General features: G+C 41.5%; 1 protein-coding gene across 3 annotated transcripts in view; it reads right to left on the bottom strand.

Annotated features, from left to right (window-relative positions):
- slc41a1 (solute carrier family 41 member 1) overlaps nt 1-20,295 on the bottom strand; it is a 37,125-nt gene extending 16,830 nt beyond the window's left edge. Inside the window, exons 1-4 of one of the 3 annotated variants that reach the window (XM_032514207.1) lie at nt 19,973-20,295; nt 16,940-17,058; nt 15,909-16,680; nt 6,313-6,420 (exon numbers count right to left, since the gene is read on the bottom strand). In XM_032514207.1, coding sequence (XP_032370098.1) covers nt 6,313-6,420; nt 15,909-16,394 — 594 coding nt within the window. In that variant the 5' untranslated portion in view covers nt 16,395-16,680; nt 16,940-17,058; nt 19,973-20,295. Of the gene's footprint in view, nt 1-6,312; nt 6,421-15,908; nt 17,059-19,972 lie in introns of all 3 variants that reach the window. The other 2 variants (XM_032514206.1, XM_032514205.1) reach the window with 2 other exon arrangements.
- Between the last annotated feature and the right edge of the window lie 791 nt (nt 20,296-21,086).

A 21,086-nucleotide genomic window follows, 5' to 3' on the forward strand; every position in this document is an offset into this window, starting at 1 on the left:
GCTATTTTCATTTATATATTTGATTACAATTTCATGCTAGTAGATTGTTGCTCAGCTGTTTCTCCGTGAAGAGAGAGAGTGAGAGAAAATGGTGCACAACAATCAGCTGTTTTTCCAAAGGATAGTCAACAAGTCGTTACTCGAGGAATCCTTTCAGCCCTAACACACACACACACACCACACCACACACACACACACACACACACACACACCCACCACACACACACACACCACACACACACACACACAACACACACACCACACACACACACACACACACACACACACACACACACACACACACACACACACACACACACACACACACACCTGCTGGGAGGGATATCTGCTTCATGCTTGGGTTTATGTAATAAAGCGGTGAACAAAGTTTCTAAGAATAAATATATATTTAAGTAATAAGTTTGGAGGATAACTACAGATTAACTTCTGTTTTAACAATTGTTCCTCACAACTATCCAGCAGCTACAGACTTTTGTTAGGAGTTGTTGGAGAACAAAAGAAAGTGAATAAGGTAAGGAGAGAGAGAAAATTGGCCTTATATTGAGCAGGCCGCTAGACACATGTCTCCAAAGAACATACAATTGCTGCACATCTGTTGGTTTGTGTTGATTACTGTAATGGCGCTTTAATGAGTCTTGCATAAAGATTTTGACTTTTATACAGTAAAACGTTACATACATCCTCTTAACACAGTATGTACCACTCAGGTTTCTCAGAACAGAGCACTAACACTTTTTAGAAAAGCCCAGTGTGTGTGCCAAACGGGGTGAAGCGGTGCTCAGCCATAGGAACCAACTTTCAAAAATGCCCCAACTACTTACAGCTATAAATCCCGACTTAAGACAAACAAAATATTCAGATGACTTCTGCTAATGCTTCACTGAAGCATTGTTAATTATTGTGGTAGACCGATGATTTCCCCTTTTTCTTTATTTTTTTTAATGCTTTTATTTTTTACTGTTTTCATTCCTTAATGTTCTCATGCTTTCAATTTTTACTGTTTTTATGATCATGTACTGTTTTTGTTTTGTGTGAAGCACATTGTCTTGCCACGGATATGAAATATGTGCTATATAAATAAACTTGCCTTGCCTTAACTGACTTACTGTAAAACAAATATTCAGAGGATTAGAGACACTAAAGTAGTGCAAAACATAAAAAGACATGCTTTTATGATGAGTGAAATGAGCTAAATTGAGTTGGGAATGGGATTTTTTTTTTAAATGCTGAAACTCCATTATGACTATACATAAAGAAAAACCAATGTTAAGTATTTCAATATTTAATAACTGGTTAATAATGAAAAGCCACAGTGAGATTGATGACTGGGTGTTAATATTGTTTTTTTTATGTGCATCTCCCTCTCAAAAGTCTCACAATATAGCACCATCCCCATCACCAACTGTTTCTGGCAACGGGACAGGGAGCTCGACGCTCACGTGTTTAGAACTGTGCGTCATTTGGATTTGTGTATCTGCTACGTAGCCACACAAACATACTCTTCACCCATTTACACCATGTAAATTTGTGCATGGACGCCTCCTGCTACCAGAGCCATGCTAATCCTAACCCAAACAAATCTCTTCTGATTCTGTCATTCAGAGTGGGCAGACTGCCATGGACGCTAGATAGGAGAGATAGGAGAACGCCAGACGTCTGTGCCGAGCACTGGAGGAATCAAAGACTCCCGATCAACTCCACATGCAAAGAGATGCAAATAGTTGCTTTCAGACAGAACAAGCGTTTTGCAACTCATGGAAAAATTCCCTTTTAGAACAACAATGTGCAACCGATTCAGTACACTGTAATCTCAGAAATTTGCAAAAGCATCGCCTGGTGTTATGTGATGATGATGCAGAGTCCTCAGCTGAGTGTGTAGCTGAGTGTGTGTGTGTGTGCGTGTGTGCGCGGGCGTCTGGATTAGCGTTGATTGGATCATCAGTGAAAGTGACTCACAGAGGACGTAAGAAGGATGAGAGAGGATGAAACATCCTATGATTCAAAAGCATCACAGCAAATTTAAAAACACCAATCATTTGCAACTTGTTTCCTTTGGAGCAAATCTGTTGATTACGTGGTTAGAGCCACATATGTTAATGCAGTGTATGTTGAAACATCTAATACACATAGGCAACCCGGTCTCACGCCAGTTCGTGAAATGGACACGTTATTTAGATTTATTGATTTGTGTACAGGTCACAGTTTTCTCGTTTATTTCGAACTGCCATGACACTGGGCTGCTCTGGGGGACGCAACAACGGGGGATATGAGGCTGAAGGAGCTGCAACACGCGGGACGTGATCCCCGGTCTCCGGGGTGCAAGTCCCGTGTTGTTTGACTCATCCATTTTCAAAACTACTCGCTACCGTAATCATTCTGTGATCACAAAATAGGCTTCCCATTGAAATACATCACTTCAAAATTCGTAATCAACACACAAAAACATTAACGTGACCTGTACATGAATCAATAGATTAAATAAAGTGACCATTTCACAAACTACCATGAGACTGGGCTGACATAGGATGAGGATAAAGTTGGCTTTTGTATTGGATGTAATCGCTGATCATAGTGCGGTCAATGTTGTATTGTTTTTGCAACTCAGAGACAGTTGTAGTGCAGGTGCTGCCAAGTAATCCAAGTTCTCCACTCCTAATCAAAGTAATCCACAAAATATTATTATCCAAATATGTTCAATCAGTAACATGAGATGGGATAAGACAGAGGTGAGTAATTTCATTCTTTTCATTTCATATTTATTATACAGGAAAGTCAAGAAGTAACATTACATTACAATGCAAACGGGCCTGACTAGATGTATTTTTTCATTATAGTAAATTGGCACTGCTTATTAGGGCTGGGTTTAAAAAACTTGATTTTCCAATTCAGTGTGATTGATCTGATCTTAATGACTTAGAAAATTCACGAGATTGATCTTTTAAAAGGCTCCATTTAACAACTGCATGTTGATGATAAAAAAGTAGAAAGACAAGACTCGTTTGAGTGAAATATTCAAAGAAAAAAAAAATATCAAAGGAAACACGGTCATGTGAACTGAAAACTCCTACAGCCAGCCAGTCCCAGGGATTACATTATTTTTTTGTATCACTAATAAGCACATTAGGAAACGTTCAGTGGTCTTAATCTGCACATAATTAGCGGTGGCATGGAAAGAAACGTGGTCCTGCTGGGGCCAGCCAGCAGAGAGCTAACAGTAATGTCTCAGGACAAGCACCACACTCTGGCCTACTTTGTGATGATGGATGTGAGAATCCTTTTATGCTGAACCCTAAACTATGCAGCCTCACAAAAGAAAAAGAAAGAATTTTCAACTAATTCAGTCATAATTAATTCTGCTAAAGTCTTAAAACATGACTTTAAATAACTAAAGTGAAAGCAATACAGTGTTGCCATGGAACCTACGCCCATGGTCATGGGTTTCTTGTTGTCATTGTTGTCATTCCAGGGCTATATTTATTTAGTTATTTCTAAAATTTGGGCCCCTGCCCCTCTACTGTAGCATCCTCTTCATGTCCCTGCTTCCATGTTAAACAATGATACTTATATCATAATGTATATGTAGTCTACTACAGTAAGTTCTTTCAAGACATTGCCTTTACTTTTTTCTAGATTTAATCCAGTAGCCAGATTCCGACAACCATTGACAATTTGTTAAATGACCGTTGAAGCATTGGTGACAACTAGTGATGGTCAAATGAAGCTTGGCGGACCACTGTCTTTATTTTTGGAGCTCACTAGATGTCGCTCTATGTTCAAAGAAAAAGGTTAAAGGAATGGCAATTCAGTGCGTTTTCCACTCGGAAATAATATGGAAACATCAGGGGAAGTTGGGCAAAGATTGTGTCTCATCAAATATTCAAATTTCAGACAATTAGAATTTATCCCCAGAAATAAATTCAACTGCCCAGCAGTGCAAAAGATGTAGGCCTATAAATAGATGAGCGCCACATTTACCAGCTGCAATATTAAAGTGATTATATTAATACTGAAATGGGTCATTCTGCATCATTAGTGCTTTTACTTTGACTACTTTCTTGTGGTGCCAATACATTTTTAATTTTACTACAGTAAAGTTTTGAATGCATGACTTTTACTTGTAAGAGTATTTCTACAAAACATCTGAATACATCTTCTACCGCTGTGTATGTGATATTCACCTGTTACAGGGCATGAAAACTGTCAGACTAATTCTAAATGTCTTGTTAGAATAGATTATTTTTGTGACTGCGGTGAGCTCTTCATGCTGGGTGGGTCACTGTTAGCAATGACAATCAGCTTCGTTTTCTACGGGCCAGTGGAAAGAATGTGAGAATTGGTGCGCTGAAGAGCAATACTTGACTAATTTCTTATGTCTTCATAACTGTAGGGTGTGCTGCTAACCTTTGGTCACCATAGCTGCTAGGTCATTGAACACTCAGACTTTACAATGGACCATTTAAGCTCCGAGAGCGGCATTAATCGCATGAACCACAGACAATAGTACCAATAGCATCACATTCTACTTGTGGAAACCCTGCAGCTTGACCAAAGTGGCATGTAATTGTCTAAAATGTGAATATGTTTAGCCAGCGGACATAAGCTAGCTATTTTTCTTCTGGCTAACAGAAGCTTCTAGGCCTACTAAGACCTTCAATATCTGGTTAAATCAAATAGCGTAAGCTAGTCACAAAAACAGATACCATAACATGAATGTGGCAGTGGCGATTTCTTTGAGACTGCACGGGAAGCTCAGCTTTCCCTACAATGACAAAACATTAATGGACAAATATGTACTATTGTGTTAACATTTTATTATTATTATATTATTATATTACATTATTAATATTTTATTGGACGCTGGGCTTCTGCGTGATGATTGGAGGTTCTGTCGAATCTCCTTTTGATCGACAGCGATTTTGTACTATAAAAAGCCGCCGAAGCCACAAGCTCAGTCCCATCGTGGATTTTGCAAGTGTTGTTGTAAGACAAACTGCTGCAATCTATTTCTTGGTATTTGCCAATTTTCATCATACGTTTCAAGCAATTATACACCACAGTCCTTGTTTCAGTTTGACCTAATTCCCACATTTCCTCCTTCGAGTTTAATATTGTTTTGTTAGATTGTTTGTTCATTCATGAATTCATACAGGAGGCTAGGCTAGTGTTGTAGCGGTGAACTAGCTAGCTAGCAAACTACACAATATGGCAGACATTGCTAATATTGTGGACCAGATTTTGGCACAGCCATTTGAAAGTCTTCATTACGGGGAGAAACTTCAAATTAAACAGCAGGGCACATCAACACTTAAGATTGATTTAGTGCAAAAGAACAGGGAAAAGTAACAGGCATTTTAATATTATAAATAAATGGACAGTTTTTATGATGTAGGCCAAAAATAAGCTTCCCCTCTTTGAAAGACCAGCAGCCGCCACTGGAATGTGGGTAGGTTGATTGTGAAAGACTCCCAAAACAACATGTATGACTGTGTTAACCCTTGTTTGGTGTTCATATTTTATCACACAGCCATGTTCCGGGGTCTGGTGGACCCACCACATTATTAGGCTTTTAAATCAATGTAGCCATAGCAATTTATGTAAAAGTACTTAGCAGTTGTTTACTTTAGCTCAATTACCAGTGATATATACATAATTTATGGTGTGGAAAGTGAAACTGCAAGGCCCTAACCTCCAACCGCTCCATGGAGCTGCTCAGTGGCCAGCAGATCAGACTGTGGTTATACTGGGCAGATTCCAGGTGTGAATGTGGAACTGTGTGAATGTGACAGGTCATCGTTGCAAATGGGAATTTGTTCTCAATCGACTTACCTGGATAAATAAATAAAGGTTAAAACAAAAAAAGACACAACCAACCTTTGTGCTCAAGCTGGCTGCGGCCAGTGAAAATGTAAAAAAAAAAAATAAGAACGGGACAGGAATGTTGCTATCAGTTTGTCTGAAACACAAGTCACATTTGGCAATACGACCTCTGACCCCAAAAACACACTCAGCTTTAATGGTTCTGACAGGGGTTGCCACGCAAAGAGAGATAGATAACTTTACACTAAACACAACCACAACCAGTTGAAACAATTCTCCATGCTACAATTAGACAAATACAAAACAAATTGGCTACTTTAGAGATGAGTTTTTTTCAGTTACAATACAACCAATGGCACTTTGGGTAGGACATCCTGTACCTTTGGTCCTTTGGGATAACTAGTCCCTGTCTTAAAGGGACGACCTCCCCAGCACACAGACTCACACTCTCACACAAACACACGCATTTCTTACCGCTGTTGAAAGTCTGGAGGCCAGCGTCATCTCCAGGTTGCCTTTGAGCCCCAGCAGTGCTGGAACCAGGATGAACACCTCCGACACCTCCGTAAACACCGTCCAGTGCTGCAACGACCACCATGTAATATCAGTAACACATCAACGTAATGAACACACTGCTGTATTGAAACGGGACATATCACAGAGACACAGTACACTGTCCCCTACAGTACATGTAAAGAGTGTGTCCTTAGTTGGATCTGTGACTTTGTCTGGGTTCACTGCTGAATCAGTACTCAAGAACAGTGTGTCCCTACAGACATTTAACACTATGTATCATGTCAACTCTCTCCTCTAACAAGATCAGGGTCACTGGGACTTTGTGTAGAAATGATTAATCATCGTCCTCTGCTCCCATTGTCCCCTTTCCTTGTGATTCCCCTCTTTCACCTTTACCCACCAATCCTCATCTACTGCAGCTTTCACACAAGGACACCAGCCTGCCTCATATCTCCCTTTCACTACAATGGTTCATCACAAATTATAAAAATCCTACTTTAAACAAATATTAATATTTCTGTATACACATGGGTGGTTCAAACTAATGCAAAACTCTGTACCATCACATTTACTTCTGCAATGTTTAGAGCATTTTTATACCATCTTTGTAACATCTGGGCATGGGGGTCGGGGGGGTTTAGGGGGAGTTTGTATGTGAGTGAATGTGTACGTTGTGCTGCAATGTCTTGTCTTTTGTATTGTCCGGTCCTACAGAGGACCCTCTCAAAAAGGAGATGCCACATTTCATACATATACATAGACTCATATATAATGTTTATATATATATATATACTGTGTGTATATATATATATATATATATATATATATATATTATATATATATATATATGTATATATACACACATGTATGAAATGTGGCATCTCAGTAATTAATTAAACAGGGTTGGGGAGTAACAGAATACAAGCAACGGGATAAAGTATTTAAAATACAAAACACGTGTAACTAATCCATCACAGTTCAAATTGGTGGTTTTCATAAAAATGTTACTGTCTTTAAACATATATTTACTTTGTTAGGTTTTCATTTCGGTTGGTTTGTTTGTGTGAAAGCAGGATTACAGAAAAACTACTGGCCCAGTGTTCACAAAACTTGGTGGAAGGGTGTAGCATGGGCCAAGGAAGAAGCCATTCAATTTTGGAGCAGATGGAATCACAGCGCTGATACACACAGGGGCAGACAGGGGCATGCTTTTGGCAATGGTCTGCGCTCTCCAAGTGCCCTTCTAGTTTGTTTTTTATTTATTTGCTCTAAAATTCATATGAGGCAAGCATTATCTATCTATTATCTTTTTTTTTTTTTTTAAAGGGATGTGCATCTGTCACATGACAATGGCAGATGAGACACACAGCTAGGACACGGTCAGGAATGTGTTTTTGTCACGGAAATAGAAGACCCAGTCAACTGAGCTCAGCAAGACACTTTTAAAGTGTTCTAAAAGTAATCCAAAGTATTTAAAATATGTCACTTAATTTGAGTCATCAAAAGGAATGTGTTAGAAATTACATTTTAGGGCTTGTATTCAGTAATCTGTAGTGGATTTTAACAGTAACCCTCCTAACACAAACTGTAGAGTTAATTTCATGGATTGTTTTAGCGTTATGTGGAGTTTATAGCCTGGTTCCAGACCTCTGTATTGCACACATTTGATTTGTTTAGCAATTCAAACGTCTGCTGTTACACACACTGATGGCTGTTTCCTCAACCAATCCGAGTCAACCAAATGTAGCTTTAGGAACATGGGAACATCATTTTCCTAAGGAGCTAGCCAGCCAGGAGTTATGCCAGCTTAATCTAAAAGGACATCTTAGGCAGATGGTGGGCTTGCTTGAGAGAATCCCAAATCATATTCAGCACTGGCAAGATAACATGTCTGCTCAGCTACACATCCTGATCCAAGTAGATAGCCTTTCATGAAATTTATAGTTGGTGGTTATAAAACCTGCCACTAGATAACCTCCTCCATGGCTGCTGGCCAGCTCTTGAGAGGTGACCTGTGAGTCTCTAGACTTGTCACTGTAGTGAAGTGCCTCCCTCAAAGTTCATGCAGTGATAGCAGGATTGGAGTGTACTATGTGCCAAACACAAAGCTGTTGCTGAGGCTGAGGCCATCCATCTATCCCCAGTAAAAGTGCTTATCTTCGGACCGGTCCCACAGGCCCCCAGCACTTACAGTCCAGTCTGCCCAAGGCTGAATCAATATGCACTGCAGCTGACACAGAAAAGAAAAGAGAAGGAGAAAATAGACGAGGAGAGGAAAATAGAGGAGTAGCAGACGTTGAAGCTACATACAAACACTGTTGTCCTACATTTCTCACGCTAGCAAGCTTGCATTTCTGTTTCGCTATGTTGTCCCACTGAATATGTTGCTATGTTGTACTGTAACATAAAAGACACCCCTTATCCGTCCTGTCTACAGCTTAGTTTGAGTTGTATCAGTAGGTGTGGCACCAAAACTCCAGTGTGGGTTAAACTCCCTCTGTCTATCCCCTTGTTGTCATCAGGCCAAGCAGAGCTCCTTTCCAACAGCAGTCCTTCAGCTTGGCCCACTGCCTTCTGCCAACCCAGCAGCCTTGTGAGCACTCCTCTCTTATTTCACAGCCGCTTGTTTTCAAGCTTTCTCCCCCTCTCTCTCTCTCTCTCTCTCTACGTCTGTTTCACTCCCCTATCTCCCTCTTTGCCTCCCCTGTGGTGATATATGTTGTTGTCTCCTTGGAACACTGGCTCTGAGCCAAGCAAGCCCTCCCTCCTCATGGCCACCTCCTCGGTTCCAGGAACTCTACTGGACAACCCCAGTACCTCTGTGTACAGACCTATAGGAGCTTTGGAATGCAAGCCCCACAGAGTTGGGTTGCCCAGTTGAGTAACATGGAACAATTTCATTTATGATCACTGTACTTTCTGTACTGAGTGGGAAGCTGAACCTGATGGCAAGTAGTCTGGCGCAACGGAAGTACATTTCCAGGATAAAGGCTGACATCCGGCGCATGTCAAGATGTGCCTGTCCAATTCTGCTATCTGTGTATTACCGTTCTCAAAATCCCCTCGCTTCGGGGAAACCACACAATTCCCTTTGAGCAAGGGGAATGATTGTAAAGATTTACAAACATACTGTATGTTTAGGGCATTTACTATCTTAAAGGTGATATGGCCCAATCCCAAAGTAAGCCCTGAGGACTAAGACCTAAAGACTCACAGACTTAATTGATCTCAAGTGCAAAGTATGTAAGGCCACATGGGCTCAGATAGGTATAAATGGGATTGGGACAGCACTTCACAAGATCACATGTCACCTTGGCAACGTTTAATAACAAAGATGTCGCTGACACTTGCCAGTTTGGGTATTTTCATTTTAAGTGTGTTGCTTTCCACACGGCCAAGGCACAGGAGACGGCTGGCTGATTCCACACTTATTCAAACTCTTGTTTTACAAGCTTTACAACAGGTCCGTTGCGTTCTGTGGTTTGTTTGGCGGGCAGTTGTTTACCTTTGTAATTTCCCTATGGTCTCTGCATTGAAAAAAAACTCTTTGAACTGTGAGTAATTCCCTTTGGTGAAGTCGGCAGCGGGTTCAGTAAGTGTGTAGTGTACTCAAACCCTCACGCCCTTTGAAATTCGACATTGGGACAAACCTAAGCCCTTATGAATTTCGCTAGAACTTGCACCAAAGTCTGTGAGTCTGTGAGTCCAGACTTTAGGATTGGGCCAGTGTTTCCTCCTATCCCAGAATGTACGTATGGTGTAGGCACACCTTATTTCAACGCTGTCACAACGCTGTGGTTATGGGTTAGGCACTGCAAGACAAGATGGCACGTTATGTGTGGCCGGGTTAGCTCATTTGGTAGAGGTGGCGCTCATATTTAGAGGTTCCGACATGTGTCCCTTTGCTGCATGTCATTCCCCCTCTCGCTCCCCTTTCATGACTGTCCTGTGAAAATAAAGGCCTAAAAATGCCCTAAAAATATCTTTAATGAACATAGCTGTGGCCAAAGGCATTGGGCATACACCACACAAGTTCCCACACATGTGCACAAAAAGCATGATCAAGATTTGAGCTAAGTCTTAAAGAAGCTGGAGATGTGGACTGTTTGTACCTAGGGACAAGAAGAAAGTAGATTGAGGGGTAAAACATGAAATATCTGACTAGGGCAAGTACAAGTAAGCCACCAATCCAATGACTCGTGAATATTCTGGACAGAGTGAACAATAAGCCACGGTTCTGGGCAACACAAACACATTTTAAGTTACTAATCCTTGCAATTTGCATCATTCACATCCTAACCAAGTCTCAGTATCCCAACCATGTCTGGGAAACTGACAAGTGTTAATAGCTGTGAGCTGATACGTTGTCAGTGATTGTCAGACATAACATCTTTGCCTGATGGAAAAGACTGGCCCATATGAATAGGTCTAAAGCAAGCAATATACATATACAGGTTGAAAGTTGAGAAAAAATGCACTGGGTCCTATATTTCATATTTTGGTGGCATTGTTTAGGGAAATCGTGAATGAATGGAATATTAAGGATGCATTCATTTGAGCATCAACTTTGTCCAGTGAATAGAGCCAGAGTTGGAAGACAGAATGATGATTTATGCTAGAGCCCGACCGATAAAGAATTTTTAAGGTCAATACAATAGAAATATTTGGTTATTTGAAAATCCGATATATATATATATATATATATATATTTAAATCCAGAAACGCGTAACAAAACATAAACATACAATATTTCCCTGATATTAGTTATTTGTAGTTATTTATGAGTTCTCACTAAAATAATATGATAATAATTGTTTCCTTGTCACAACAGAACAGAGGAACATCAAAATATATTAAAGTTCTGATAAATAAAATGTATAAAATACAAATTTAAGATAGGAAACTTAAAGTCCTTTGAACAAAAAAAAACACTGTAGAGCGCCTTCTGGTGGACAAACTATGCAACGCTCACAACATGGTTGCCGTCCGTTTTTATTTTATTTTGAAAATATTCATTTATCTGAATTATTTATTTGTCATAAGAAATTATTCTGATAATTTATTAATAATAATTAAATTATCAGAATATAATAATAATATTTTTTTTCAACAGCCATTATATATGCCGATACCGATAGTTCGGGAAATGCCTAATATCGGCCGATAGTATCGGTCGCGCTCTAATTCAAGCTACATTTACATTGCTACATTTTAGTTTTTAAGCCAAAAACACAGGGTTTTTTAGCTTCAGGAGAAGAAGTAATCTCCGTTTAAACTGACATCTCATCAACATTCTCGTATACTGGGCATGAACAGGAGGCAGCATGTATACTCCCCCCGTTGCCATAGTAACATTAATAGCTTAGCCTGAGAGAACGCAACGTCATGACCGATAAGACCCAATCAGGCGGCGAAACATTGGCATCACTGTCAGTGTTGCCAAAGGTCTCCGTTTGCGGCCTGCAACACAAACCCAGAGATTCAAAACCAAAACGGGGTCAGACATGTTTGTATATTTCTGAAACGCCAGAGTAGTGGGAAAGTGAGGCGTAAACGTAGAAAAATATATTCCTTTTTAAACCAAAACATAGCAGTGTCAATGTTGCCTCAGTTTAAAAGTGCCATAGGTAGGATTGCAAAGATCCAGGACTCCCCCCCCCCCGTTTCCGCTAAAGCCCAAACAGTCTCCTAAGCCCCTCCCCCCACTAGGGAAATGAATGTGTGTGCATGAGCAGTGACGGACACGCAGTTAGACACCCCCCCCCCCTTGGCCCTGACTGGTGCATCTGAACATTTGTTTTATTTTTAAATTACCTGCTTAATGCAGTTCTACTCTAACATAGGGTCAGTTTCAGCAAATATAACAGGAAGTTAGTTTTATAAGTCTAACCTACTGCACCTTTAAGGGAATAAGCCCACACCCTGGTTTAGGGGCGGCGCCTGTGTGAAAACCAGGTAAGTGGATGTGGTTGGACCAACATGGTCTCTGGTGGGCAGTGGGGGTTTGGCTGGTGTTAAACCATTGTTTCGACTATGATTTCCTGTTTTCTGGTGCCTTTATTTTTAGGCTGAAGCTGTGTCCCACCGCTTTATTTTTGTCTGTAAGTCTACTGACATGCAGGGCAGGCCACTAGACACTGAGGCCGACACAGAGATGATAATGGACATTTACTGAACATTTAAGTTTTTTTTTGTTGTGTCATTGTTTTGTTGTTTGCACAGGGGAAGAGACAATCTGAAACGGTGTCCTGTGACTGATAGCAAGTCACCCAGTTGGCCTTTGACACTGGCATTCCCAGGAACACTAGCACTACATGAACTTTAAAAACCACGTGCAACCTTTAGTGAGTAACCCAAGTGAGCCGGTTTCTAGTCCTGGCTGTAAGAGACTGATGGTTTTAGGTCATTCTGCTGCCAAATCACTAAGCACAACTATGCAGACGTCTCACTCCTCTGTACCAGCCTGGACAGTCCTTTCTATGTGTGAGTGTGTGTGTGTGTGTGAGAGTGTGTGTGTGTGTGTGTGTGTGTGTGTGTGTGTGTGTGTGTGTGTGTGTGTGTGTGTGTGTGTGTGTTAAAGAGGTCACACTGCAAAGAGGCCTACAGAAAGTGAAAAGCCGCAACTTCTACACTTAGGCAAGGGTTGCTCGATTATCACAATTATTCTAATCAACAGTGAACACATTGAGCTGGGAAATTTCCCTTAATACTTTTTTTTTTTTTTCATTAAAATCACTAGACAAAGAAGTTGACTTGCAAAACGAAACATGCTAAATAATTGTTTTTCTCCATTACTCTGTGGTCGTGATCGATAGGAGCCAAAATCAAAAATCGCGATTAAAATAGGATTTAATCGCACAGCCCTAACTCAGGCCAGGCAGACACGACAAATAAAGGCTCCGACATGTTACAGTTTTCAAGCTCACTCTTAGCTTAGAGAACTTGGACAGTCTGACCGAGAGACAGAGAGAGAGGGAGAAAGAGAGAGAGAGTTAATACAGTTACCTTCCTGCAAGGACAGGGGCGGATTAGCTGAGTTGGCGTTTCACGGTGTCGTGGAGGGGGAATTAGACAGTGAGACAACCTGCTAGATGCTTAGCCCAACTCACTGGAACAGTTGTTTTTTAGGCTGACCGTCAAGCCTCATCTTGCATCTCACAGCAAAGCATTTCTTTAACCCTTGTGTTGTCTTCCCGTCAAAATTGAAAATCAACACTTTTGTTGACGTTTTGAACTTTTTCTTTTAAGTTTCTGTCCCTTTTTCAACACTTTCTTTTAATGTTTGTCACTTTTTTGACGTTTTCAACACTACATAACACTAACTTATGAACTAGTTTTACACTTATTTTTGGAATTTATGGTCAATAAATAAACCATATGGTAATTTATAGGAAATTCTACCTAATGTTTGAGATAGAAAAGCAGAAATTAGGAATTATTTAGACTAAAATTAAAGGAATGGATGTTGATGGATAATCACTGACTGGAATGTGTCAACTTTTACTCAATACAATTTTTTTTAAATGCTATAAAATTGAATAAGACGCCCCAAAATTAATGAAAGTAGAGATTTGAACTTGCCAAAGAGCGTTGTGTGGAATCAATCATGTTATTTGGGGTAATTAAAAATAACATTGATATAGGAAAACGGGTCAATTTGACCCGAGGACAACGTGAGGGTTAAGGTTTGCCAACAGGCACAATCATGGCTGACAAGAAGTGAGCGATAAGGCCCTGTACATGTACCTTCACTATGCCTCCTCTTTCCCAGCCTCACCTCTTAAGGAATGGTGCACGGAGTGTTTTGGAAACTGGAGCGACTGCAGCAGCATGGTGCCTAAGTTGAGGCAGCATGAAAACTTTTTTGACCTCAAACCTCTGCATTCCTGGTTTAGTGAGGATACCTAACCGCACGGTAATGGAGGCTTAGACACCGCACTGTATTTTTGTTTTCGCTCAGACTCCAGCTCGACTGAAGTGTGCTGCCATTTCAGGTGCTCAAAGAAAGCACACCCATTCCCCCGGCCTCTTCCCTTCCTCCCTGTGCCGAGTTCTTAGGGTCCACCATGTTGGCATCAGTATGCGTGTACACAATGTGCCTGGATTGGTCTCCTGGCAGCCGGACACCTCCAGCTTTATCTGCATCACAAGCTGACTTTAAAAAAAAAATATGACCTGTCAGCATGACTTTGGCATTTGCATTTCTACACTGCACGCAAACTGTTAGATGTACCCAGAGCGAGACGGAAACTCCAGTGAGTCGACAGGAGGAAAAAAAAAGGAAAGAGAGTAATTATAAATTCAGTCATATCTTTTTTTGGAGGAAGAGTTGATCCAGCAGCTCTATGGCTAAACACACTGCACTACAATTAGCACAATCTATTCCTGTTTCTATTCTTTAAAAAGGCAGATTTAAAGTAGAAGGATATGTGACAGTATATTAGAAGCCAAGTGTACACTACTATGTGCCAGCTCTGAGAACCGGCAGGCAGGCAGGCACGCAGGTCCGAGGTGGGAAATGTTATTTAAATACCCCCATGGTGTGTGATGACTGCCCCACCCACCCCCAAACGCATGGAAACATTAGAAACAGCACCACAATGACAGTGACCACTTGTGAAAAGATTTCAAATAACCAATTAACGGTGGAATTTGATTGGGAAGAGTTTGTAGGAAATTAAACCATTTTACAGCTCCTGCTTTGACCACTATTGTATACCGCCGGCTGCCCTTCCCAGGCTGGGGGAAGAACAGGCCGCATTTTTACTAATAACATCCAAAACACATGATTCACTGTCAGTTTCTGTGACATTAGAAATACTTTGAACACAGTTGAGCAGACAGTCCTCAGTGCGGCCCGGGACACATCCATGTGAACACTGCTATAAGAATGTGGCCACATGCTGCCTAAACCACCTCCGAATGTGGTCTGCGTGATCAGATCTCAACGTTTCCTGGTTGCATTCCCACCTGTCCTCAGAGCTGTCTACTTGTGATCAGATCGTTTATTTAGATTGACCAGTTTCTAATTACAATCAGAACCAAGCGTATCTTTCAAAGATGTATGCCCTATGATGTACTAGCGCTGGGACGATATGCTTCTTTGTCCCAATTTGATTCCTTCACGATACAGGATTGGATATGTATTGCAAATTTCATTTATTGCGATTCTAGAAGTACGGTTTTTCGGTAGTATCGAGTATTGCGATTTTCTGTTGTTTCTTCAACAAAACCAAAAGTTGAATAATACACTTCCAGAGACCATATATCAAGAGACATTTCTAAAAACTAATTGTTTTCTAAAAAAAGTCTTAGTCTTGCAGTGATTTCATTTGTAAAACATGGATTTCTTGTATTTTCTGCTTTTGCCCTGTTTTGCTAGGAAGGGTTAGGATGGTGAATTATTGGTAAAAAAATAAATAAATACAAAATATCAATTCTGGAGAAAAGAATTTAAATAATTGTCGCAAGAAAAAACAATCACAAGACATTTAAGGATCCAGTTTTTCCCTAAACCTACTACGTAGAGTATATAATATGTTGGGATCACTCACCTGGACTTGGTCTAGCACCATTCCAGCTGCCACTGTCCCGAACCCAGCCAGCAGGAAGGGGAAGACCACCTGCAGGCCAATGGAGAAGGAGGTCTCCTTAAGGGGTGCGGGTGGTTCTGGGCTCTGGTTGGTGCTGGTGTCGTCGCTCTCGTTGCTCTGGCTTGCATTCTCCAGAAGAGCGTCCTCCTCGCGCTGACCTTTGGCATTGGCCCGGCAGTCCATCGCCACCACAATCTCTGTCCTCTCCTCATCCTCTACGGCCTCGCCGGCCCTCTCTGTGAGAGACGGGACCTCTGTGAGCTCGAACTCGCCCCCGGTCCCTGGGCTCCCCTCCTCAGGGGCCTTGGTGAGGATCACCGGGGGGACGAAGCAGTTAGAGTTGAGTAGAGCCGGGCTCGGAGGGGCGCCCTCCTTCTTCGCCTCAATGGCCCCAGAGGACATGCTGATGTCAGTGAGTTTGTCTAGTTCTTTCGACCAAAGTACCATGCGGAAGCCTTTGGAAGACAATGGACGTGACAAGAAAAATGTCAGGTTGCCTAACAGTTTTGGGGAAGTCCGAATGGAATTGGCCCTCTGATCTGGTTTTGAACCTGATCAGTCCAATTGATTTATCCCATTAAAGAGGCTGACAGGGAGTGGGGGTCGCTACTAAAGACCTGGAGAAAACGGCTCTGTGGGAAAAAACCTGCAGCAAGGCACATGCAGCCGGGCGTTTGCACAGCCCGTGTTCCTGTCGGTGCTTAGGGAGCAGAACCAGTATGTTCTCCATTCACTGCAAGGTGCTCAAGGTAGACCGGCAAAAAAAAGAAGAAAGCATTCTGGTTCAAAACAGAAGAGAAGAGAAAGCAATAAGGCCCGGGGACTCACAACAGAAATCCCTTCCAATCACTTATAACAGTCCTTCGGTGTAAGCTAAAGAAAAAAATCAAAATCAGAGGTCTAAAGTGTCCAGATTGCAGCGCAGACTAGTACTGCTCTCAGTTCACTGATCATGTCAGACTGGTGGGAGTACAGGGCTGGCTATGTCTCACCTTACACCACGTGGCTGCTGGGAGGTTTTCAAGGGAGATATTTAAAGGTCTGCAGTAGGAAGATTGAATTACTGCCGGCGAAAAAGTAGCCCGCCTCTTCAACCGGAGTGGACAGTCACCTGGGAAAAGAAACAAAATCATTGATTACTCAAATGTAAACACTTTTCAAACCATTCCAGGCTTATTTTTAAATTTTGCTGCTAGGGGTGCAAGATATTTTGACTCAATATCGTTATCGCAATATAACGTGCAATATTATATTGAGGGGTACAAGATTTATTAACTGAATATCGCAATATTAAATTTTTTTATTTAACCTTTATTTAACCAGGAAGTCCCTTGAGATTGAAATCTCTTTTTCGAGGGAGACCTGGCCAAGACGGCACACCAGATTACAATACAAACAAAAATACAGCACAATATATCGTAAGTATGCAATATTTTGGTCATCTGCCTTCCGTCCGTTGGCTGTGTGGCTATCTTGTGTTTGATTTAGAGCCCACTCGAAATGCTATAATGATCATGTTTCATTGGCCAGTTACAGTAGCACTTGCACATGTTTGTGCACGTCATTGCACGGGTCCACTACCCTATGGAGCGTCCCATGTGACGTGTGTACATATTTTAACAGAGTGACCGTGCAAGTGAAGAAATAGAAAGAGACAACCATACGGAGCGAATCAGAGACAAGAAAGAAAAGGTGTGTCCTGTTCTCTTTTATATATATATATTTATACTGTCCAACCAGTAAAACATGTCCTGTTCTCTTTTATTTATTTATGTTATACTGTCCAACCAGTAAATGTCCTGTCCTGTTCTGTAGACATGGTCCTTATTTATTTGAAATAAACCTGGTGCTGTAAGAAATTTGTTCTTCTGATTTGTTATGAGTCTATTTTGATGCATTTTACCGTAACTTTTGGAATTTTAAATCTATTTAAAAAAATATCTAAATTAATATCGATATCGCAATATTCATAACATAAGCTATCAATGAAGGCTGCTTCCTGCCAATGTAATTCCCATCTGTTTGATAAAGAACATCAACCATTAAACAGGAAGAAAAAAAAGAAGTTCAGGTCTGATTGCTTACAAGACAGCAACATGTAAAGTCCACTGTAATCTAAGCTTCCATCTTTGAAAGAATACTTTTTTTCTCTGTAATATAGAATAAATATGAGCCCTTTTCATCCTCATCATCATCATCATCATGATTACAGTGGGTGGTAAAAACTCCTTAAAAACCATAATTTCACTTTGATTACTACAAATACTCCATAAGACCTTGTAATAGACCTTAAAAGTATTTAAGCCAAACAAAAACAACTCCCCTGACATTATGGCAAAGGTGGGGAGAGACTAACAGAGAGTTTAACATTCAGCCCCAAATTTCCCCTCAGAGGCTAAAAACATTCTACCTTTAACAGAAGTACTGCGTACATCCTCTGCACCGTTGTGTCACACAACCCAGAGTGACCATGGAAACACATGTTTGAAGCTATAGGCTACATGTCAGGCTAACAGTCCTACGGAGTGATGGTAGGTCTAGCACAGGGGTGTCAACCATACGGCCCGTGGGCCAGAACCGGCCTGCCAAAAGGTCCAATCAGGCCCACTGGATGACTTTGCAAAGGGTGAAAATTGCAGAGAAGTTTCCAATTCCAAATGTACCGCTTAAATCTCAGAGAATCCCGGAGTTCTTTTTCCGTAAATTTACCACTTTAATCTTAGAATTCTTTTTCTCTGATTATTACTCCTTTCTCCGAGGTCTGTAACGTTGCATTCAATGACTGTCGCAGCAGAGAAACTTGCCAACATCCAGCTGACAAGAAACTCTGTGTCAGATAAAGTCTCTGGAGTGGAGTGGAGTCTCTTTCTGGAGTGGTTTACTGGTCTGGCCCACTTGAGATCGTATAAGGGGTATGTGGCCCATGAACTAAAATGAGTTTGACAACCCTGATCTAGCACATGTCTTTCACTGTACCTTACACAGAATAGAATAGAAAGCCTTTATTGTCATTAAACGGAAGTGCGGTACCTGTGCAACGATATTGAAGCAACCCCTTTACAGTGTCGACACAGAATATAAGAACACAAAAATATAAAGTATAGGTAGTGCAGAGAAAAAAAAGAGGGGGGGGGGACCGGTGCACAGTCCTGAGAGCAACTATATACATATATAAAATCGCTTTGTATACACATTATGCAAAAAGTAGTTAAGTTTTAATAACAAATAAATAAATACTGTTACGTAATGAAATGGATAAGTACTAAATAAATATTGCACAGTTTTATATATATATAATATATATATATATATATATATATATATATATATATATATATATATATATATTGAATTAGGCATATAATGCTTCAGCCTGTGTATGTTCAGTCACGTGTATGCCTTTGAAAGTTACTGCACTATGAAGGACTGAATTTAAAAAAAACTAGGTTACTACAAAGTAGTACGACTAACTAAATAGACACTTTTATTTTGAAGGCCAATCTATTTGCTTCCGGTCTTACTGCCGCTGACTTGGCGCGGCTCTCATCCGCCTGCGTGTTGCGACATCCGCACAGAGAGTTTAGCTTTTCCCCGCTGAAACAATCCTCTGTTTAGTAGTCAGGACCAACACCACCCGAACCCAACATGGCAAAGGCGTAAATTAGTGCTCCCCTGGTCCGGGCTGAATAGACGAGCCCTCCTGTTCTATTCTGCTGCCATTTCAACAAGGGCAGAGGGCTCTCTGTCCCAACGCCGGGCTGGAGCTTATGTCACTGCCACTATCACCACGAGTATAGAACTCGTGGAAATGAATGCAAACACACCATCATTTTCCATTCTGTATCATCACGATAGGCTACACATAGGTTACAGTTTGAGTGGCTAAGTGACACATTCCAGATTACTAAAAATAAATAAATAAATAAATAAAAAACTTTACTCTAACAGCCGGTCGCTTATTCTGTCCTATGGAATTGAAAATGTCCAGCAGGTAGTCATGTGCGAAGCTCCTCGGCGGTGGTTACCTTTCAGTGGCAGCGGTCCGGAGAGTAGTGCGGTCGAACCGGAGTGACGGTCAGTAACGGCACGAGCACTCCTTCGCGTGGCTGGATGTATCCTCCGCCTCTTGGTAACGCGCTCAGGCTGAGGCGTGGGCGCCGGTGCGCACGCCTTATGTAGCCTACGGTACCGGCTCTGCACAGCTGCCCTAATGGTTAATGGTGGTTAATGGTTAAACGAACCCTCCCTCCCGCGCGGATAAGGCTGTGTGTCCCAGTCTCTCCCCAGAGCTTCGTCACATTGCACCCGTCCAGTGGCCCCCGCCGCCCGGCTGCTTGGATGAGCATCTATAATACACCCGTCCGGTGCAGGGGGCCAGGAAGCCACAAGGCGGGCCCTCCCTCCACACTCTGAGCTGACGATATAGACCTCCCCTCCCCTCCCCTCCCCTGCCCCTCATAACCACTCCTCGTCTCCATTGCGCACATCGGCCCCCTTCTCCCCCCCCCCCCCATGTGTGTGGAAATGTGTGCCTGTGCGTTGCCCGTCTCCTCCACAAGCCTACTAATTTACTACCGGGGGGGGGGGGGGTGAGATAGAAGTTTAAATTTAACAATGGGCCTGGATCCCTGGATGAATGAATGGGCGCACACGCATGTCAGTCTAAACGGAGCTGGGGTGGACTTGAGTCAATGATCAACACAGAGAATACACAAATGCAAGTCTTACATAAGTCAAAGTTTACACTAAGGTTAGCCGATAAACCACGAAGAGAGAGAGAAAGAGGGTTCTCGAATAGATTTTTTAATATACAAAGAAAGGAATAAACACCTTGAAAATCACCTCAATGTTACTATGTTTAGCATTAAGTTCATCCAAGAGACTGCATACTCATTACAACCATGAAGGCTTCCCTATATAACAGAACTATAGAACTATAACATTATTTTTTAAAACAACATTGTGGTGTGTAATTGGCTGCAAAAATTTGCATAACATTGTGTGCTTTTTTTCATCAGTGGATTATTGTGTGTTGTGTGTTATCTAACTGATGAGTTTCACGCTGCCTCAGCAGCCCAGTGCTGTTCCTGGGAGAGCAGCAGCTCTAACAATCTCCCCAGAGGATTTTCTTTTTTTTGT

Source organism: Etheostoma spectabile, chromosome 4, assembly GCF_008692095.1.
Source record: "Etheostoma spectabile isolate EspeVRDwgs_2016 chromosome 4, UIUC_Espe_1.0, whole genome shotgun sequence".
In the NCBI taxonomy this organism is placed as follows: Eukaryota; Metazoa; Chordata; class Actinopteri; order Perciformes; family Percidae; genus Etheostoma; species Etheostoma spectabile.